Here is a 17021-nt window from a genome sequence, read left to right as displayed (position 1 = left end):
TTACTCCATCGCTCTTTCTTAGATATGTCATATCCCAGATCATCCTCTCCCACTGAGAATGGCCTGCGCTCTCACTCGGACCAGAGGTACCGCACAGCTCCCTCTCGTCCGTCTCGCCCAGATCGCTCCTCGCTCCACCCGCGTGGGTCACCCCAGGAGTCCCGTACCCTCCCAGATGCTTCATGCCGCCGACATGATTCTTCATCTTCTAGCCAATACGAGACAGCTGATGTCTCAGACCGTGCAAGGTCCAAGCCGTCATGGCGTCCCGTGCGGGAAGTCCTGAACGTGGACAGGGTGCTGAATGAGCTAGAGCGGCGACAGCAACAACAACAACAGCAGCAACAGCATGGAAGCCCACGCTGCAACCGGTAGGAACCTAGACGTACAGTCTTGAAATGTCTTTTTAAATATCAGGTGTTATGTACAGAGCATTCTATAAGTAGTCTTTTCTTTAACCAGTCATTTTCATATATTCATTTTGTTTCAATATAACTAAATCTGTATTTAATGCAACTGAAACAATTATTTATCTAATGTGTAGAAATGGAACATACATATACAGGCTTTACCCAGGTATATAGCGATAGACCTAATAATAAACTAATTTGTTATTTATTACAAGCAATTTAAGAAATAACTCATTTCTTAAGAAGCACCATTTTACAATTGTCACATAGACAGGCTTTGAGGAGAGTTTAGTTAAGACTAATGCAAAGACTTTTCAGGGAAATGCAAAGTTTTTTTAACACTTTTATTTGCACACATAGAGTTTTACAAGTACAATATCAGTATTGGTATAATAGCCTCATATTCATTAAAAAAAAAAAAAAAGTGGCAATATCTGCCCCCAGCAGCCGGCACCTCGGACAGGAGAGGGCACTGCCAGAGCGCAAACAGAAAGGCCTGATGACGATCTATGAGGATGAGTCACGGCTAGAGACGGAGAGCCGCAGTTCTCAGGAGTCTCAGCGTAGGGCCACACCCAGCAGCTCCACACCACGGCCCAAAGGTGGGGCCAATGCAGGGCTGAGGGGTGACAATTGGACGATCCAGAGGACGGAGTCAGGCTACGAGAGCAGCGATAGGCTAAGCAGCGGATCCACCAATCCTGACTCGCCAGGCGTGGAGAACTTTGCAGGCAAGGAGCTCCGAGTGACTCCAGAGGCTCAGCAGCTCAGGTAAGTGAAAGCATCAACTTGTGGATGGTACATTTAGACAGTCCCTTGAGCTTGTGAGTTTCTGATGACATTAAACTCAAATGGCTAACAAAATGTTACAAAGGGTAAACGCAAGCAAGTTCCACATTACACAGGTTGTGACATATCACCAGCCAGTATGTTCTCTGATACCACGTAACCACAGTATACCAAGTATACCAAGGCTAATGGTAATTTCATATGTAAATATATAACAAAGGCTAATCATAAATACATCAATGATTCTGAAACCAAAACAAGAACTGACCCAAATGGGAACCAGCAAAACTTCTAATTCTTCTAAGTTTTAATTCTAGTTCATTGTTCACTTGCTTGAGAGACACCTGGAACAGGCATAACAACCATGATTAACAATTTAATTGTCTTTTTGTTATTTCATGCATTCAAACTTAAAGCATCTAATTTTGCTATTTAGCTAATTTGCTTAGTAGTTATCTTAGCTTAACAGTGCTTGTGCTGACATTAAAGGAAAGTCACACGTTTGTCTACAGCTACACTGAATAATGTGCAGAGTGAAGCAGAGCTTATCCGTTTGAAAATATGAAATATGAAAGTATGAAAATGAGCATTAACAGTCATTCTGTTGAGACTAGCCTTAATGCAAATAATATTTACTCGTATATGTCACTTTAGGAAAGTAATAACATCTCATCTCGTATTGCATGTTTTGCACTGAGCATTTTTTTATTGTCCTGTATTTTGAAGTATACCCACATGCAATTTCTCTGCTCTTAAATCTTAAAATGCCACAATGGAAGTGCAGCACTTTGCATTGTAGATGTTCAACAATAACTGTACTATCTAAAGGCCTTTGCTGATTATTTTAGGATACAATTTTTCTGTGTTTAAAGAAAGACAAAACTTTCAGAATAGATCGTAAATTCAGCTACAGTTGGGTCAAAGGTAGAGATGGCCATCTCCTGAGTGCCATGATGTCCTGTTGGTTCTAATCTTGAGCAGGTACCAAAAAACATAAAACTGGAACCTTTCTTTACTGGGCCATGCAGTGCAGTTGTAGTTTGCTGATGCCTATTGATTTTGAATTTTGTGCAGGTGGAAACTGGCAGAAAAACATTAAAACATTAAACACTAACTTATTCATCAAATTTGTGTACGGTCAAATCTGATATAAAATGAGCGCAAACAAATTTCACAGATAGTTTTGCTATTCATTGCTTTTGTCTTTGTCACATACACATGATCAGATTCACGTCTGATAGTAAATTTGAGCATAATAGAAAAAATTGTTTATTTGTGGTTAAGTAACCAAATCTATTATCACTATCATCTACAATAGTATTGTTTATTGTATTGTATTGCATCTTATTGTTATTGTATTGCTTTGAATAGCACAGAGTTCTGCGTTCAACTCTGGTTCTTTTTCTCTTGGTGTCTGCAGTGACATATTTGTTTCTAGCAGCATCTGAGCCCAGGACTGTCTTTTTCTCTAAGCTATTGGTAACTAGCAAAGATACTTTCTCTAGATTGACAAAGCACTTCTTGTAAGTCGCTCTGGATAAGAGCGTCTGCTAAATGCTGTAAATGTAAATGTAAATGCAATACTAATAATAAGAATAAAAATGGAAAATAACACACACACACACATTTTCTAAGCCGCTTCTCCCTCAGGGTCACGAGCAGTCACTGGGCAGAAGGCAGGATACACCCTGGACAGGTCGCCAGATGGAAAATAACAGTAATAATAATTTGTGTATGTGGCAATCAAACTGTTTTTTATTTACTTATTATTCATGCACATGAGTTGAAACAAATGCTGTAACTATTCCAAGTTCCATTTAAAGACACATTACACTGTGCTTCTGTTTTATAGTATTGACTTCACCCACAAATAAACAATCAATTGTAAAAGCAAAGGAGGTCAAATCAACACAACTTGGATGAATAAGTGTCGTTTTTGCAGTCCGTGATGTTGTTGGTCCATCCCAGTCGACATACTGTACACTTAGTTCTGGTTGCCCAAATCTTTTAGTGGTCACTAGTTATGATTTGGTGATGTGATGATCTTCAACTGAATGGACAAGTACTGTACAAGTGCGTCATAAAAAAGGGAAACATTCACCTGAGCAGAGTGCAGTATTTTATGGCTGTGGATATAACCACAGATGAAAAGGCACAGAGATATTGTAAAGGAATGATGCTGCACATCACTGACACTGTGCCTTTTCATGCATTATGTGTTGTGAATGTATCAAATCTCCTTCTTAGGGGTCAAGTTCATCACACTCGCAACGACTCAAAAACCGAGGCAGTGCGCTCTCCATTGTGCCACAGTGAGTACCTGCTGAATGTATGAAACACTAACAGAAGCTGGTTAATAGTAAGTGTTTTTGGGTGAGTTTGACCCCTGAACTTTCACTTATTGCATGTTTCAGGCTTAAAAGCACCAATAGTTTAACCCCACATATTTATTCAGCCTTCATTACATTGTACTTTCTTTATACTCTCCAGACATTGAATAGAGGTGTACTGAAGGAGGACATGGACACATCATGCTCAAATCCAACTAAACTGGCAACATCAGAAGGCTTTAAATCTGTGTTTTTTCAAATGATTTTTCTCTGTTTACATGCATTACGAAAATCATAAATAAAAAAAAAAAGAATGTATTTCTGTCCATCCATGCGGTAAAAAGTTTCCAAAAAAAGAGAAAAGGCTTCTAAAGAGAAAAGCTGCTTACAGTTTTAGGCCATTCCACCCCCTTACTAAAGAGTAAGATTATGGTAGAACATGGGGCCAGAGAAAATGCCCACAGATGAGACATAGTCTGCTAATGACTGTGCAACTGCGTTCGGGGCCAGTTATACAAATCGCAGCCTCAGTATTACCGTTGCATAATCTGCATTTGAGTTACAAGCTGTGTCTCTTTACCAGAAATCCAAGATGACTCGTTCTTCAGCTAATTCAACATGTTTTGACTCTGTAAAAGCTGAAGGAGCACAAATAACCAAGCCGCACAGACCGACGAGACTCTAACAAGACTTATCAAAACGAGGGCTGGGTATGGACAATTGGTACTTTTATGGTCAGTCTTAGCATCACTGAGTGGATAAGCATATTTGTCAGATAATTAGCTGATAAGCATGTTACTAAAATCAGCTGTCTGTTGAACAGATGGCAAATAGAAGTGCCTTTGAGCATGACACACTCCAAATGGTAAAATAAACAAAAGAGTACATAAAGAGAAAACATAGTATGTGTGTAACATGATTTTTTTATAAATATAGATTTAAGTTTAGATATAGAAATTTAGGGCCAGATTCATATAAAACAGTAAATAAGAGCGATTCATGAAGTGTCTGTGGTGATGATTAGTGCACCGGTGTCTTTTTAACACAGCAGTATTTTTACCAATATCCTAGACCAATCAAAATCGCCAGGTAAACGAGGAAAAACCCATGCCAAGAGGCTTCCAAAGTGCATTTGAGAAAACCAAAATTCTAAAAAATTTAACAAAAAATTTAAAAGGAAGAATTGCTGCAAATAATAGTCAACTGTTTGGTAAAGATACTTCAAACTTTTTATCAAGAAACAAAGTTTCTTCATTAGAAAATGTTGATATTTGAAAAGAAAACATCAGGTTTTATTAGTAAGGAATGAATTTTTACTTGTAAAAATGTCCTTTTCATGGGTGTAATTTGTAAATTTGGAAACTAAAAAGTTCAAACTTCTTGAAAAAAAGTAAATTTGAGAAAAAATTTGCTGACAAAATGCACTGTGGGGTCTGAATCTCAAAATGAAAAACTGAATACCTACCCATCTAATGAATGGCCAAATATTCAGCTACTCGCTACTCAATAATTTTGATATTTATAAAATGTTGGTACTGTTGTTAAAAGTAGTGTTCAGTGTCAAAAATATAACAAGCCAAGCTTGAATGAAAGGCATGCACTCTTTGTCAGTTTTAATGCTTAACAAAACATATTTTCTAAAGTTAAGAGTAGCTGTTTAAGGTACTGGTGTTGGATGATTTTGACCCAGTGGTATTGGATGGAGCTCCATCACCCCAGAGAACACAGTTCCTCTGCTCCACAGCCCAGTCTGTATATTCTTTGTAAATTATATAAAATATAGTACAACTGTTGTCATCTAAACATCAATGATAGACACATACATCTCCAACATTTTGGCCTTTTTGAGACATAATAGTTTAAAGCTGAATGTGGGATGATGATCATTAAAATGTTTTGGACAGTCAGTTTTAATTCTCTGAGATTAAGACTAATGTGGTAGTTGTGATAGTGGTGTTGTGTTGCTCTGCATGTATGAAGAGATTGACCTTAAAAGTCAAACATTAAGTATTTAAAGAGCCATTGGCAGAGTGGCTTGTTAAGTTACCTAAAATTAGCACTGACCTTTAGTCCTTTGTGTTCATTAAAGGGGTTTGTGTATATGTATGTGTACGACAGCGAGGGCTGTGGAAGAGAGAATGGGAAACATTTCACAAGCCTAGTTTTCCCTGATTAAAAACACAAAAAAATGTTATATATATATATATATATATATATATATATATATATATGCATATATATATTTACTTCAATATTCTATTAATCTATTCTTTTTTGTTAGGATGTTTGCTGCTCACCTACTAAAAAGGCATTACCAGTCCTGTTACTGCCATCTTGTGTTCAAGGTGTAGGACTACAGCACTTCCATCTCTCTGTGGGCTTATTCAGTCAATTAAAACATGACTCTCGTTTTCATTTTTAGGTAAACATTTGTTAAAGGTCCAGGGAAGAAACTCTGACCATCTTATAAAGGGCAGCCCAAGTTCAAGGTATACTTTTTTTTTTTACATCAGTTATTGAGACCATTTTTAATGCGTGATAGCAGAATTTTAATTTACAACACAAACCAATAATAACATGTATAGTTACTTTTCATTGTAAACCTGATATTTGCAAACTCAGTTTGGGGACACTTTCTTTTTCAGAATGTTTTTTAAAAATGAATGTTTCTTTTGACAGTTTGCCATAACATGAATTATACATTTGTTTGAAACTTGCCAAGCAGAAGCTGTGAAACTCGAGGAACAGCTGACGAAGGTCCTACCTTGGGTTTAATCCATGACCCATGCTTTTTATTGATGTGATGATGCACTCATTAGCAAACCCTCAGATTTTCAATACATTGTTGCTGTGTGAACAAAATCTGTTGTAACTTTATAGGAGAATGAAAAAACTCTTTTAACTTACAATAGTATATAATAATAACTTATAATAACTCACTTCTTTTCCCAAGTAATTTTATACCATGTATGTTGGTCAATTTACCACATGATTTGAACACAATGCATAGAATAACTGGGTTTTCCAAATTGCAGAAAAATGTAAAGAAAAAGTGATAAAGGAGGTGAAATGTTATACAATACAATACAGCTGTATATTTTGGACAATAGAATAAAATTGTCAAGGCATTATTTAGGCAAAACCTCAAATAATTATTGGTATAAATCTTTATACCAATAACGAAACCTTAATGAACGTAAAGTTGAATGTTCCAAAATATATCCAAAATATTAGGAAATAGCTGTTACCTTTACAAAACCTTTGCAGGTATTTTCAATCAAAATGTAACATTGAGATGCAAACATTATTCGTTTTAAGTTTCTCCAAAGCTCTGACAGGCAAGCAGAGCACATAAGATGTACTTTCACATAAGCCTCGTTCTGCTTTACAGGCGGAAGCAGAGATACTCCTCCTGTGGCTCACGTAAAGGAAGCGGCTTGGAGCGGGACCCCGCTGCTCTGGAGCAGCAGGAGGTGCCATTTCGGGCTCCCGAGAGTCCGGCGGTTCGGCGAGTGGCCAGGCTGAGTAGCTCAGAGTGCAACAGCTCGGATGAGACGACCAATCCTCCATCTGAGCAGGAGGACAGCGCCTACCGCTCCAGCACTAGCGAGACGGCCCTGCCTGAATCCCCCCGCCCGGGACGTCCTGCTCGAGATGAGTCGCCTTTGGCTGCCCGCCCCAAACAAGGCAGGACGCCACCCTTCCGCCCACGCCTCCTGCAGGAGCCCTCACAGACAAGCCCGCGACCAGCCAACCACCGGCGTTTAGACCCCTGGCAGGTCTCATCCGATGTTAGCTCTAAGTCTGGCTCAGACCAGGAGAGGGGAGACGCAGGGCAAAGCGAGCTGCTGGATGACAGGCCTCGAGGCTCAGACCGAGCCTGTGCCTCCGCTTCCAGTTCTGCCCCTCAGGGACCTGGAGTGGCACTCACTACATACTTCAACGTGGACAACTGCATGACGGACACATACAGACTGAAGTACCACCACCAGAGGCCGCTAGTGCTGGTTGTGCCTGAGCAAAGGGGCGGGGGCAGGGGGGCGGATCACCGAGAGACCAGTCATTCTGCCCACACAGATGGCTTGCCTGCCTCGGAGCACGGCAAGAACAGGCCCGAGCCAGGTTCACTGCTGATATCACCCACAGCAACACCAAAGAAATTACCAAAATTGATTATAAATGTAGACAAAAGGAATGTCTTATCACCAGCTTAACTTAACTAACTAATGATTGTAGCTAGCTTGCTTAGCTAGCTGCCTAGCTTGTTAGCTGTTATTTCTAACATGGTAGTTGAGCCAATGCCAATTAAGTCAGTGTTTGCTTGAGGTTCTTGGCTGTTAATTGAAAGTCATGAAATATAAAAAGAGGAGGTGTTCCCAAGAGTTGTTGGAGTTGCTCTTTAAAATTTTGTTATTAGCTTCCTGACACCAAATTATATATTTTTAGACAGAAAAACACATACAGTATTAAAAAAAAAAAAAGCAGCTGCACATTGTTCTATGGTTCTCACCATTTTCCAGAACTTAGCTATGGTATGTCATGTATATGTGCTCAAATGTGCTTGAGTGCTTGAGTCCTGTGCTCAAGTCAGAGACCACCTTTGATTTCTTAAATTTCCAGTCAAAATGACTATTAAGTACAAGTTATTCCTCTTTCAGGAATAACATCTCTGCAGGGATATTTGTCCACAAGTGTTCAAGATGGTGCTAAAATGCATTTGTTGATATGCTTTTTTTGTGAAGTTGGTGTGACCTTTCTCACAGTTAGTATAGGATATATGTTAGCACGCTTCAGCAACTCATTGACGAACTCAGAAGATTTATCAGTAGATTTATCAGTAATCTCTTGTTCGTTTTGGCCAGTAATGGATCAGGGGTCATGCTTTATTTTTAAGAATTTTCTCCTGAAGCGCTCTGGTTCTCCAGAGTATGTGGTATATGCATGTCTGTTAACCATGTAATTTATTTTTGATTCTTTCTCCACCTTCTCAGGCTCTAGCAGCAATAAGTCTACTGCAAAGTGGCACCCAGTAACTCCAAAGGGACTTGACGAGCATGGGTATTTGTAAAGGTACGTGATGTGTACACTGAGATGCTCACATTAAAACCATAAAAACTGAACTGGACATAATGTAGCTGACACTGTGTTCTTTGATGGTTTTATTATTTTTTTTGTATCATAATAATTTTAAGGTTAAGCTATTGGTACATTTGACCAAATAATGGGTTCTTTATCTCTTTTAAAGGTCCTTGGTATACTGTTGGAAAATATGCAGTTTGAAGCTGAGGCCAAAGAATAATGGAAAAGAATGGATTGTTATATAATTGATGCCAAAAGAAAAGACTTATTTTGCAAACGCACATTGATTTGGTGGTTTGGCCCAAGTGCAGGTGCGTTTTCTTCAACAGGCACTTATAGGAGGGCAGTATGCACTTTGGCTCATTCAGTGATCACATGCAAACCATGGCTGGCCATTTCTATGCTTTAATTGAATTTCAACAGGTAAAATTTGGAAGAAAAGAAAGAATCAAAGCTCATTTGCATTGACAAAGCCAGAATGGTGATTGCTTTTCTTTGGCGATAATTTTATCGCAGAATGGAACTTTGTACGTCTATATAGGTTGTTTATGGAGTGCCTTCTCGCCAGTTGTCATGCAGAATATTGGCATGACAATTCATACAATACGTATATTGTACAATGATGTCCTCTGTCTATTTTTGAAGATGTCTATGCATTTATTTTTATTCTTTGTTTAATAAATTTTATTTGAATGCTCATGTATGTTTTGGCTGGATGTTATTTTAAAACTGCACTCATGAGTAGCACATACTATACTGTGATAGCAGGTCAACCTGAAAGGTGGAACCCAGTCAGCCAATCATATCAGACCTTGTAAGTTCTAAGCCAATCATATCAGACTTCATAAGTTGTAAGCCAATCATATCAGATCTAGTAGCCATGTATTGTTATTTACAACAACTTATCTAAAATATCTGTAAAAAGGTGACATGGAGTTTATCATAACAAAATTTTATATTCTTCAGTTCCTCAATTTGTAGATGAAAAGTAAGAGGCAGCAGCTCCATCAAAGTCAACTTAGATAAGATTTGTACCATTAAAAATAATAATAATTGTATGATCTCTTATTAATCCTTGAATAATATAAAGAAGATAAAGACAATGAAGGAGACTGACAGGACTGAAGGAGCAGATCTGATGGAAATTAGTGATCAAGAAGAAAGTGAGGGAGAGTTGTTTATTTTAAATAAATACTGAGTATAATTGAACTCACTTGGGAACATATTTGTCACTATGACCATAAAATTCTGTCACCTAGCTTACTAAACATGCCCACAGAGCAAAATCACACTTCATGACTGTACTCCAACTGAACTGAACTATAATCTGTGCATTTGAATAAAATTTTTAGGATCTTGCAACTAATCTAAGACAGAGGAGATGGCATTGCTTGACTCCAGTCCCCTTGGTTAATCTGTGCCTGTTGTGTGTGCATGCACTCTTTTTTGTTTGTTATTTATTATTATTAGACGTAGTAGTAGTAGTAATAGTAATAGTAGAAGTATAGTAGAAGCTGTAGTACAATAGTGCTAGTAGTAATAGTGGATAGCTAGTAGAAGTAGTAATAGTGCTATTACTAGAAGTAGTAATGGAATAATAGAAGCAATGGTAGTAGCGTTAATAATAGTTGTTGAAGGAGTAAAATAGTAACAAAAGTGGTTGTAGTAGCAGAGCAGTAGTAGTAGCATTTGTAAAAGTGGTAGTAGTAATTATAGTAGTATAATAGTAGTAGACCAGTAATACAGTAGCAGTAGTACAATAGTAGAAGTTGATGTTGAAGTAGTAGAGCAGTAGTAGGTTAAGTAGTAGTTGTAGATTAATAGTAGTAGTTGAGGTAGTAAAACGGCAGTAGTAACCGAATAGTAGTAATTGTTGAAAAAGCAGGATAGCAATAGTAGCAGTAGCATTAGTGATAGCAGTAGTAGTTGTTGAAGTAGAATAGTAACAAGTGTTATTTGTAGCAGATTAGAATAGTAGTAGTAATATAATTGTAGCAGTAGTACAATAGAAGCAGTAATAGAATAGTAGTAATAGTACAATAGAATCAGTAATGGAACAGTAGCAGTAGTACAATAGCAGTAATAGAATAGTAGAAGTAGTAGAGGTACAGTAGTAGCAGTAATAATATAGTAGTAGTAGTAGTAGTACAATAGTAGCAGTAATAGAATAGTAGAAGTAGTAGAGGTACAGTAGTAGCAGTAATAGTATAGTAGTAGTAGTACAATAGTAGCAGTAATAGCTTAGTAGCAGTAGTGCAACAGAAGCAGTAATAGAATAGTAGTAGTAGTACAATAGTAGCAATAATAAAATAGTAGTAGTACAATAGAGTCAGTAATGGAACACTAGCAGTAGTACAATAGCATCAGTAATAGAATAGCAGTAGTAGTAGTACAATAGCAGCAGTAATACAATAGTAGTAGTAGTAGAATAGAAGCAGTAATAGAATAGTAGTAGTAGGAGTACAATAGAAGCAGTAATACAATAGTAGTAGTAGTACAATAGCAGCAGTAATACAATAGTAGTAGGAGTACAATAGAAGCAGTAATAGAATAGTAGTAGTAGGAGTACAATAGAAGCAGTAATACAATAGTAGTAGTAGTACAATAGCAGCAGTAATACAATAGTAGTAGTAGTAGAATAGCAGCAGTAATACAATAGTAGTAGTAGTAGTAGAAGAATAGAAGCAGTAATACAATAGTAGTAGTACTAGTACAATAGCAGCAGTAATACAATAGTAGTAGAACAATAGCAGCAGTAATACAATAGTAGTAGTACAATAGCAGCAGTAATAGAATAGCAGTAGTAGTACAATAGCAGCAGTAATACAATAGTAGTAGTACAATAGCAGCAGTAATACAATAGTAGTAGAACAATAGCAGCAGTAATACAATAGTAGTAGTACAATAGCAGCAGTAATAGAATAGCAGTAGTAGTACAATAGCAGCAGTAATACAATAGTAGTAGTACAATAGAAGCAGTAATACAATAGTAGTAGTAGTAGTACAATGGAAGCAGTAATAGAATAGTAGTAGTACAATAGCAGCAGTAATACAATAGTAGTAGTACAATAGCAGCAGTAATAGAATAGCAGTAGTAGTACAATAGCAGCAGTAATACAATAGTAGTAGAACAATAGCAGCAGTAATACAATAGTAGTAGTACAATAGCAGCAGTAATAGAATAGCAGTAGTAGTACAATAGCAGCAGTAATACAATAGTGGTAGTACAATAGCAGCAGTAATAGAATAGCAGTAGTAGTACAATAGCAGCACTAATACAATAGTAGTAGTACAATAGCAGCAGTAATAGAATAGCAGTAGTAGTACAATAGCAGCAGTAATACAATAGTAGTAGTACAATAGCAGCAGTAATAGAATAGCAGTAGTAGTACAATAGCAGCAGTAATACAATAGTAGTAGTACAATAGCAGCAGTAATAGAATAGCAGTAGTAGTACAATAGCAGCAGTAATAGAATAGTAGTAGTACAATAGCATCAGTAATAGAATAGCAGTAGTAGTACAATAGCAGCAGTAATACAATAGTAGTAGTACAATAGCAGCAGTAATAGAATAGCACTAGTAGTAGTACAATGGAAGCAGTAATACAATAGTAGTAGTACAATAGCAGCAGTAATAGAATAGTAGTAGTAGTACAATAGCAGCAGTAATACAATAGTAGTAGTAGTACAATGGAAGCAGTAAAACAATAGTGGTAGTACAATAGAAGCAGTAATAGAATAGTAGTAGTAGTACAATAGAAGCAGTAATACAATAGTAGTAGTAGTAGTAGAATAGTAGTAAAAGAATAGTAGTAGTAGGATAGTACAAAAATAGTAGAAAGTACAACCTTTACTAACCTTCATGATAACTTGAAAAACATCTCATCATCAAATTTGTAATGAGGTATAAACCTACTCCTACATGATGTACATTCTTGGAAAGTCCCATGTGAAAGCAAAGGTTACACAATGAGAGCTGCAAGGAAATTCATGTGAATTCTGAGCCTTTACCACATCGCTGGTTTTTACAGTGGAACTTCTCTTTCGATGTTGTGTGGAGTGAGGTACTTACCATTACTGCCCTCCAGTACTTTCATTCATTTTCATTCAATTCATTCCCAAAGCTTTTTATCTCATTCATAATTTTGTCATGTTAATCTAGTTCTACTCGTCTGCCACTCGTTTCTGTTGTTGTTCTTTTTTTTTTTTTTTGCTTTTATTACGAATGAAAAAATAATTTGAGAATCAATATACATCTCAGAAGTGACTTTATTTTCTTAAATATCAAAATTCACAGTGCAAAATATAACCCGATGTGCTGTATATAACAATGCTGACGGTGATGTCTGGATACACCCCGATGGTTGAGACATTTGACATTTTAAAGGACATTTTAACGTGGTCTCAGTTGAGGGCAGATGTTTCTGATCCACTTGTGCAGATTCAGGGCAACTTCATGTTAGGACCTCTTGAAAATTCTCTTGGCATCCACACCTTCATAGCTGTAGCTCTGTGGAAGAAGTTGAAAGTTTTTACATAATAATTTTTGGTGAACCGCATGCTGAACCTTTTGAAGTGCTTTGGACCGAGTATTTAAAGTATTTTTCAAGCAACTGTATCACTCTGTTATTTGTCTTAGAAGGTGCACAATGCAATCATTCTGTGTGTGTTTCCGAAATTTGACGTTACATTGATTTCAAACTTCTAATGTTAAGCTACGAATGCCCATTTATTATTTAGAACAGGAAATATCTTTGATCCCGTTACCTGTACGAGTTCGTCACCAACGATCTGCCTGGTGGTTGTCAGTACTTTTCCGTTGTCTTTGCGGGTGAAGCTTCCCTTCAGCATTTCACCCTCCATGACCCAGGCACCCTGTTTAGAGTTCAGTGGTCAGAAGATCAAGCTAACATTCACAAAAAACTTTAAACAAAGCGGTGAGTGGTGGACGTGCTCCAAACTGCTTAGAAATGACACCAATGATAGCAGCCTACTGTAAAGTGAACAGTTTTACAGATTAGCGCAGATATGCTGCATGTTTTCGTCTTAGCCTAAGCACGAATTAGCTTGTTATACAACCAGGCCGATGCATGAGCTCATTAAAATCTAACTCCTATATATATACACACACAAATATGAAGTGAACTGACTTTTTCACCTGGCAAATATTACTTCATGTTCATGTAATCGTGGCTTTCAGCATGCAGTTTGATCGGTGCTAACTTACTAGCTAGAAGCTTCAATTGCTTTAGCATTAGCCTCGTTGCACCTTGTAGCATTTTCACGCCTTCCCTGTTGTAACGAAACCTTGTATCTCCTGCTAGATGAGTCTTTAGTTTTGTACTGGAGCTATGAGGCTAACAAGCAATGGAAGCTAATAACCTGCTGGTGTCTAAAAAATAAAAATGTTTCAGAGCTAAAAACAATACTAGCAACCAGTGTCAGAAACCACAGAAGCAAGTCTGTTTTAAAGCAGCCGTGTGATTATTTAAGCTGCTGAATGCGGCGCTAAGTAAAATTAACAGCTACTGGAAGCTTTTTTCACATTCCCACCTCCTTTGCCATTCAGATGTACTGGCTTTTTCGCCTGACAAACTTTACTGACATTTGGTGTAACTGTGGCTTTAGACCTGCAGTTTGCACAATGCTAACCTAGCAGCTAGAAGATTCTATAACTTGTGAGCTACACTTGCATATCGCTAGCACAAAACTAAAGAAGCAAACTTAAAGCATGTCATGGCTGTTCCACTGCATTTGAGGTAAGGGAAAAATAGATTTTTGGCCAAACTGTTGCTTCAAGTAACCATCCAGAGTGGCCAAAGTACTCGATTATCATCCACTCATTGGCCAATTTATTAGAAACCTCTCGATTCATAAAACGGTCAGAGGGTGTATTTTCCAGGCAGGACTTGTAACGTACATGGTGAGTGTATAGGTGCTTGTAAACGTTTACTTACAGAAAGTTCAGTGCCGTCGGCCAGGGAGTATTCAAAGGTGACCCCGAGGGTGAAGTCCAGCTCTAGTGTGCGGAAGGCGCTGACCTCCTTCACATGAAATGTGTTGCCGGTCTGCTCCAGAGTGATCTTCAGGTTATCATGAGCTGCAAGTTTTCTTTTCACCAAGTTGATGCCTGTTCAGACACACCCCACAGGATGACTTGCTCAGTCCACCCAGGAATAATCACATAGTTATCTGTCTTGGATTCAAAGAATTAACCTGTACTATTTCACCATAACAGCAAGCCATGTAAGTCATATATGTACTATTGTCTCAAACTTGCTTCAGTGCTTAATGTGCACTTAACATCTGTGTGTACGTATACAGTATATAGCATTATATATAGATATATAAACCTTTTGTTAATTCGGCTGTAAGACACCAAACATTTTGCCCATATTCGCAGAGAGAAAGTGCGATGCATGGCATCATGCATTGGTGAAAAATTCTCCAGAAATATGTAGGCCATGGCAATGGCTTTCAAGAGCTCCTGAGGTACACTGAGCCAAAGCTAGCCTTGGTCATGGCATTTATGTTTTATGTTATGTTTTATTTTGGGTTAGTAAAGAATGCTAAAAAAAAAAACATAATACAGAACTTGTGTGGTCAGAAATGGCCTTGGAAGCAGCTTGGCTAATCAGATTTCAGAGCCAGAACAGTTTTATAATTGATATTTCGATGGGTTGCATCCTTGGTTTTAGGCTTGCCAGTTAACAGTTGATCGTCGAGTACTAACGGTCAGTTATTGGTCAAAGAACTTGCCAAAAATTGTATCCCTAGTACATTTGAATAAAATATATTACTAACTAGAGGTGGCAACAGTCTGTACTGGGTATGAGCATCAGCCGATATCAGCATAAAATGCTGAATTGGATATTGGAAGGGAAAAAAATAGAATGACTCCAATCCTGTAACAAATCTGTCCTAAAATAGCACACGCTCACATTGTGTTCTGAGGTGTTAGCTGTGAATTTGCTTCTATGGAGTAGTAAAGCGTATGAACAGTGTCCGCACAATAGCCTGCATTTAGATGCTCGTCTTCATGAAGTGCACCAGTGAAAACAGCCCATTTTCAAGCTTAGATGTTTTTAAAGATTATGACATTTGTATTGTTCGATATTTAAAGTTTCAGTATTGGTATTGGAAAAGGAAAAGTGGTGTCGTGCCATCCATAACATGCGCACAGTTTAGTTTTGTCAGTCACATTTATCAGTTATTTACGCAATGTCATGTTGAAATTATGTGCACACTAAACTGCACTAAATTCAATACATGACTTTTGTCACTTGCCAGGTGTGTCCACCAAACCACCTTCTGGATATTTACCTTCCTGCACATTTTGTCTCCAACCCAAAACTAACAAACCTCCTTTAGCTAATCCAAGACTTAATTGTGCAATAATTAGTTGGACTAGGTGTGGTCAAATAGTCCACTGCAAGGTCCCCAGGAGCCACACTGGTCACCACTGCTCTATTTTTTTATTAACTAAAGCAGATCGACTCAGCTTCCAGAATGTTCCTAACGTCTTTGGTTAACTCAGGCTGTGCACTGGATACATATTGCACATCTTAAACCATGTGGCCCAGAAATGAGATCATCTTTTTTCAGTGTAGTTATGGAAGTGTACAAGTCCTCAGTCCATTTGAATCTCGTGTTGATACTCATAAATGAATATGTATTTCTCACCCATTTGTTCCATAAACTTCTCATAGTTGTCACTGTGGTCCACTTTCCACGTGCCGCTGAACGTCATGGTGGTAGGAGGTCGCGTTCCTGGACGGGAGTGTGCAGGTTAGTGAGTGCGGGAGCGCCGGAGTAGCCTGATATTTCTTCACGCCGTTCTTTATATGCTCTGAGCAACGACAGCACGCCCTCTTATCTTCCAGCATTATCTTTATGCTGATGTGGCGGAGTAAAGCTCACGCAGAGTGAATCTCGGCCCACTCAAGGCATCCAGATATGCAAAACTTCTGTCAGGGATTGGGGAAAAGTGGAAAAAAGAAAAGAGTGAAGATTTGAGTCACTGTGTGAGAACAAGTGGCTGCTTGTGTGGGACGGGCAAATATTCATGTTTGATTTGCAGGCCCGTTGTTCATGCTGACAGAATCTCTTTGATTGGACGAGGCCTTAGAGCTATATGTTTACACTGCGAGGGTGTGCCATAGTGGGAGAGCATAGCTACGCTTCTGCAGTGTGTGCACAATGAACCACAGTGAACCTGTAGGGCGTGTGCAGTAACAAAGTACACTGTAATGAGGTAATGAGGTGAATTGAAGAAGCACTTTATCAGCAAACTGAAGGATCTTTAGTAGTTAGCAAACGCACATGAAAGAACATGTCAGTGTTGAAGATTACAGCGAAAACTGCGAAACATGAAATTTATGACGAAAGTCCTTCTGAAACTGGAGAACAATTC

The 17021-nt window shown here is 38.1% G+C and overlaps 2 protein-coding genes across 7 annotated transcripts in view; one reads left to right on the top strand and one right to left on the bottom strand.

The window, feature by feature from the left end:
* usp53b (ubiquitin specific peptidase 53b) overlaps positions 1-9311 on the top strand; it is a 48933-nt gene extending 39622 nt beyond the window's left edge. For 3 of the 6 annotated variants that reach the window (XR_001859063.2, XR_001859060.2, XR_001859061.2), the window contains exons 13-18: positions 23-371; positions 855-1181; positions 3447-3511; positions 5952-6018; positions 6921-8599; positions 8775-9311. Coding sequence is in view for 2 of the 6 variants with exons in the window: in XM_017722739.2 (XP_017578228.1) it covers positions 23-371; positions 855-1181; positions 3447-3511; positions 5952-6018; positions 6921-7651; positions 8521-8597 (1616 nt within the window). In the remaining 4 variants the exon portion in view is untranslated. The remainder of the gene's footprint in view (positions 1-22; positions 372-854; positions 1182-3446; positions 3512-5951; positions 6019-6920; positions 8600-8774) is intronic. The other 3 variants (XM_017722740.2, XM_017722739.2, XR_001859062.2) reach the window with 3 other exon arrangements.
* Positions 9312-12859: 3548 nt separating this feature from the next.
* Positions 12860-16511, bottom strand: fabp2 (fatty acid binding protein 2, intestinal). The gene is made up of 4 exons (XM_017709330.2): positions 16292-16511; positions 14566-14738; positions 13376-13483; positions 12860-13118 (listed from the first exon to the last, which is right to left on the bottom strand). The coding sequence occupies exons 1-4, from the start codon at positions 16356-16358 to the stop codon at positions 13068-13070; spliced, it is 399 nt and encodes a 132-aa protein (XP_017564819.1). The 5' UTR covers positions 16359-16511; the 3' UTR covers positions 12860-13067.
* Between the last annotated feature and the right edge of the window lie 510 nt (positions 16512-17021).

This window comes from Pygocentrus nattereri, chromosome 22 (genome assembly GCF_015220715.1).
Source record: "Pygocentrus nattereri isolate fPygNat1 chromosome 22, fPygNat1.pri, whole genome shotgun sequence".
Lineage (NCBI taxonomy): Eukaryota > Metazoa > Chordata > Actinopteri > Characiformes > Serrasalmidae > Pygocentrus > Pygocentrus nattereri.
This window is presented reverse-complemented; position numbering and strand designations above follow the sequence as displayed.

Excerpts from the sequence above, each read along its gene's own strand:
- fabp2 (XM_017709330.2), bottom strand. The coding sequence starts at position 16,358 with ATGACGTTCAGCGGCACGTGGAAAGTGGACCACAGTGACAACTATGAG. Across the intron at positions 13,484-14,565 it reads CCGACGGCACTGAACTTTCT|GGTGCCTGGGTCATGGAGGG; the intron begins GTAAGTAAACGT and ends AACTCTAAACAG. Across the intron at positions 13,119-13,375 it reads TTGGTGACGAACTCGTACAG|AGCTACAGCTATGAAGGTGT; the intron begins GTAACGGGATCA and ends CTTCTTCCACAG.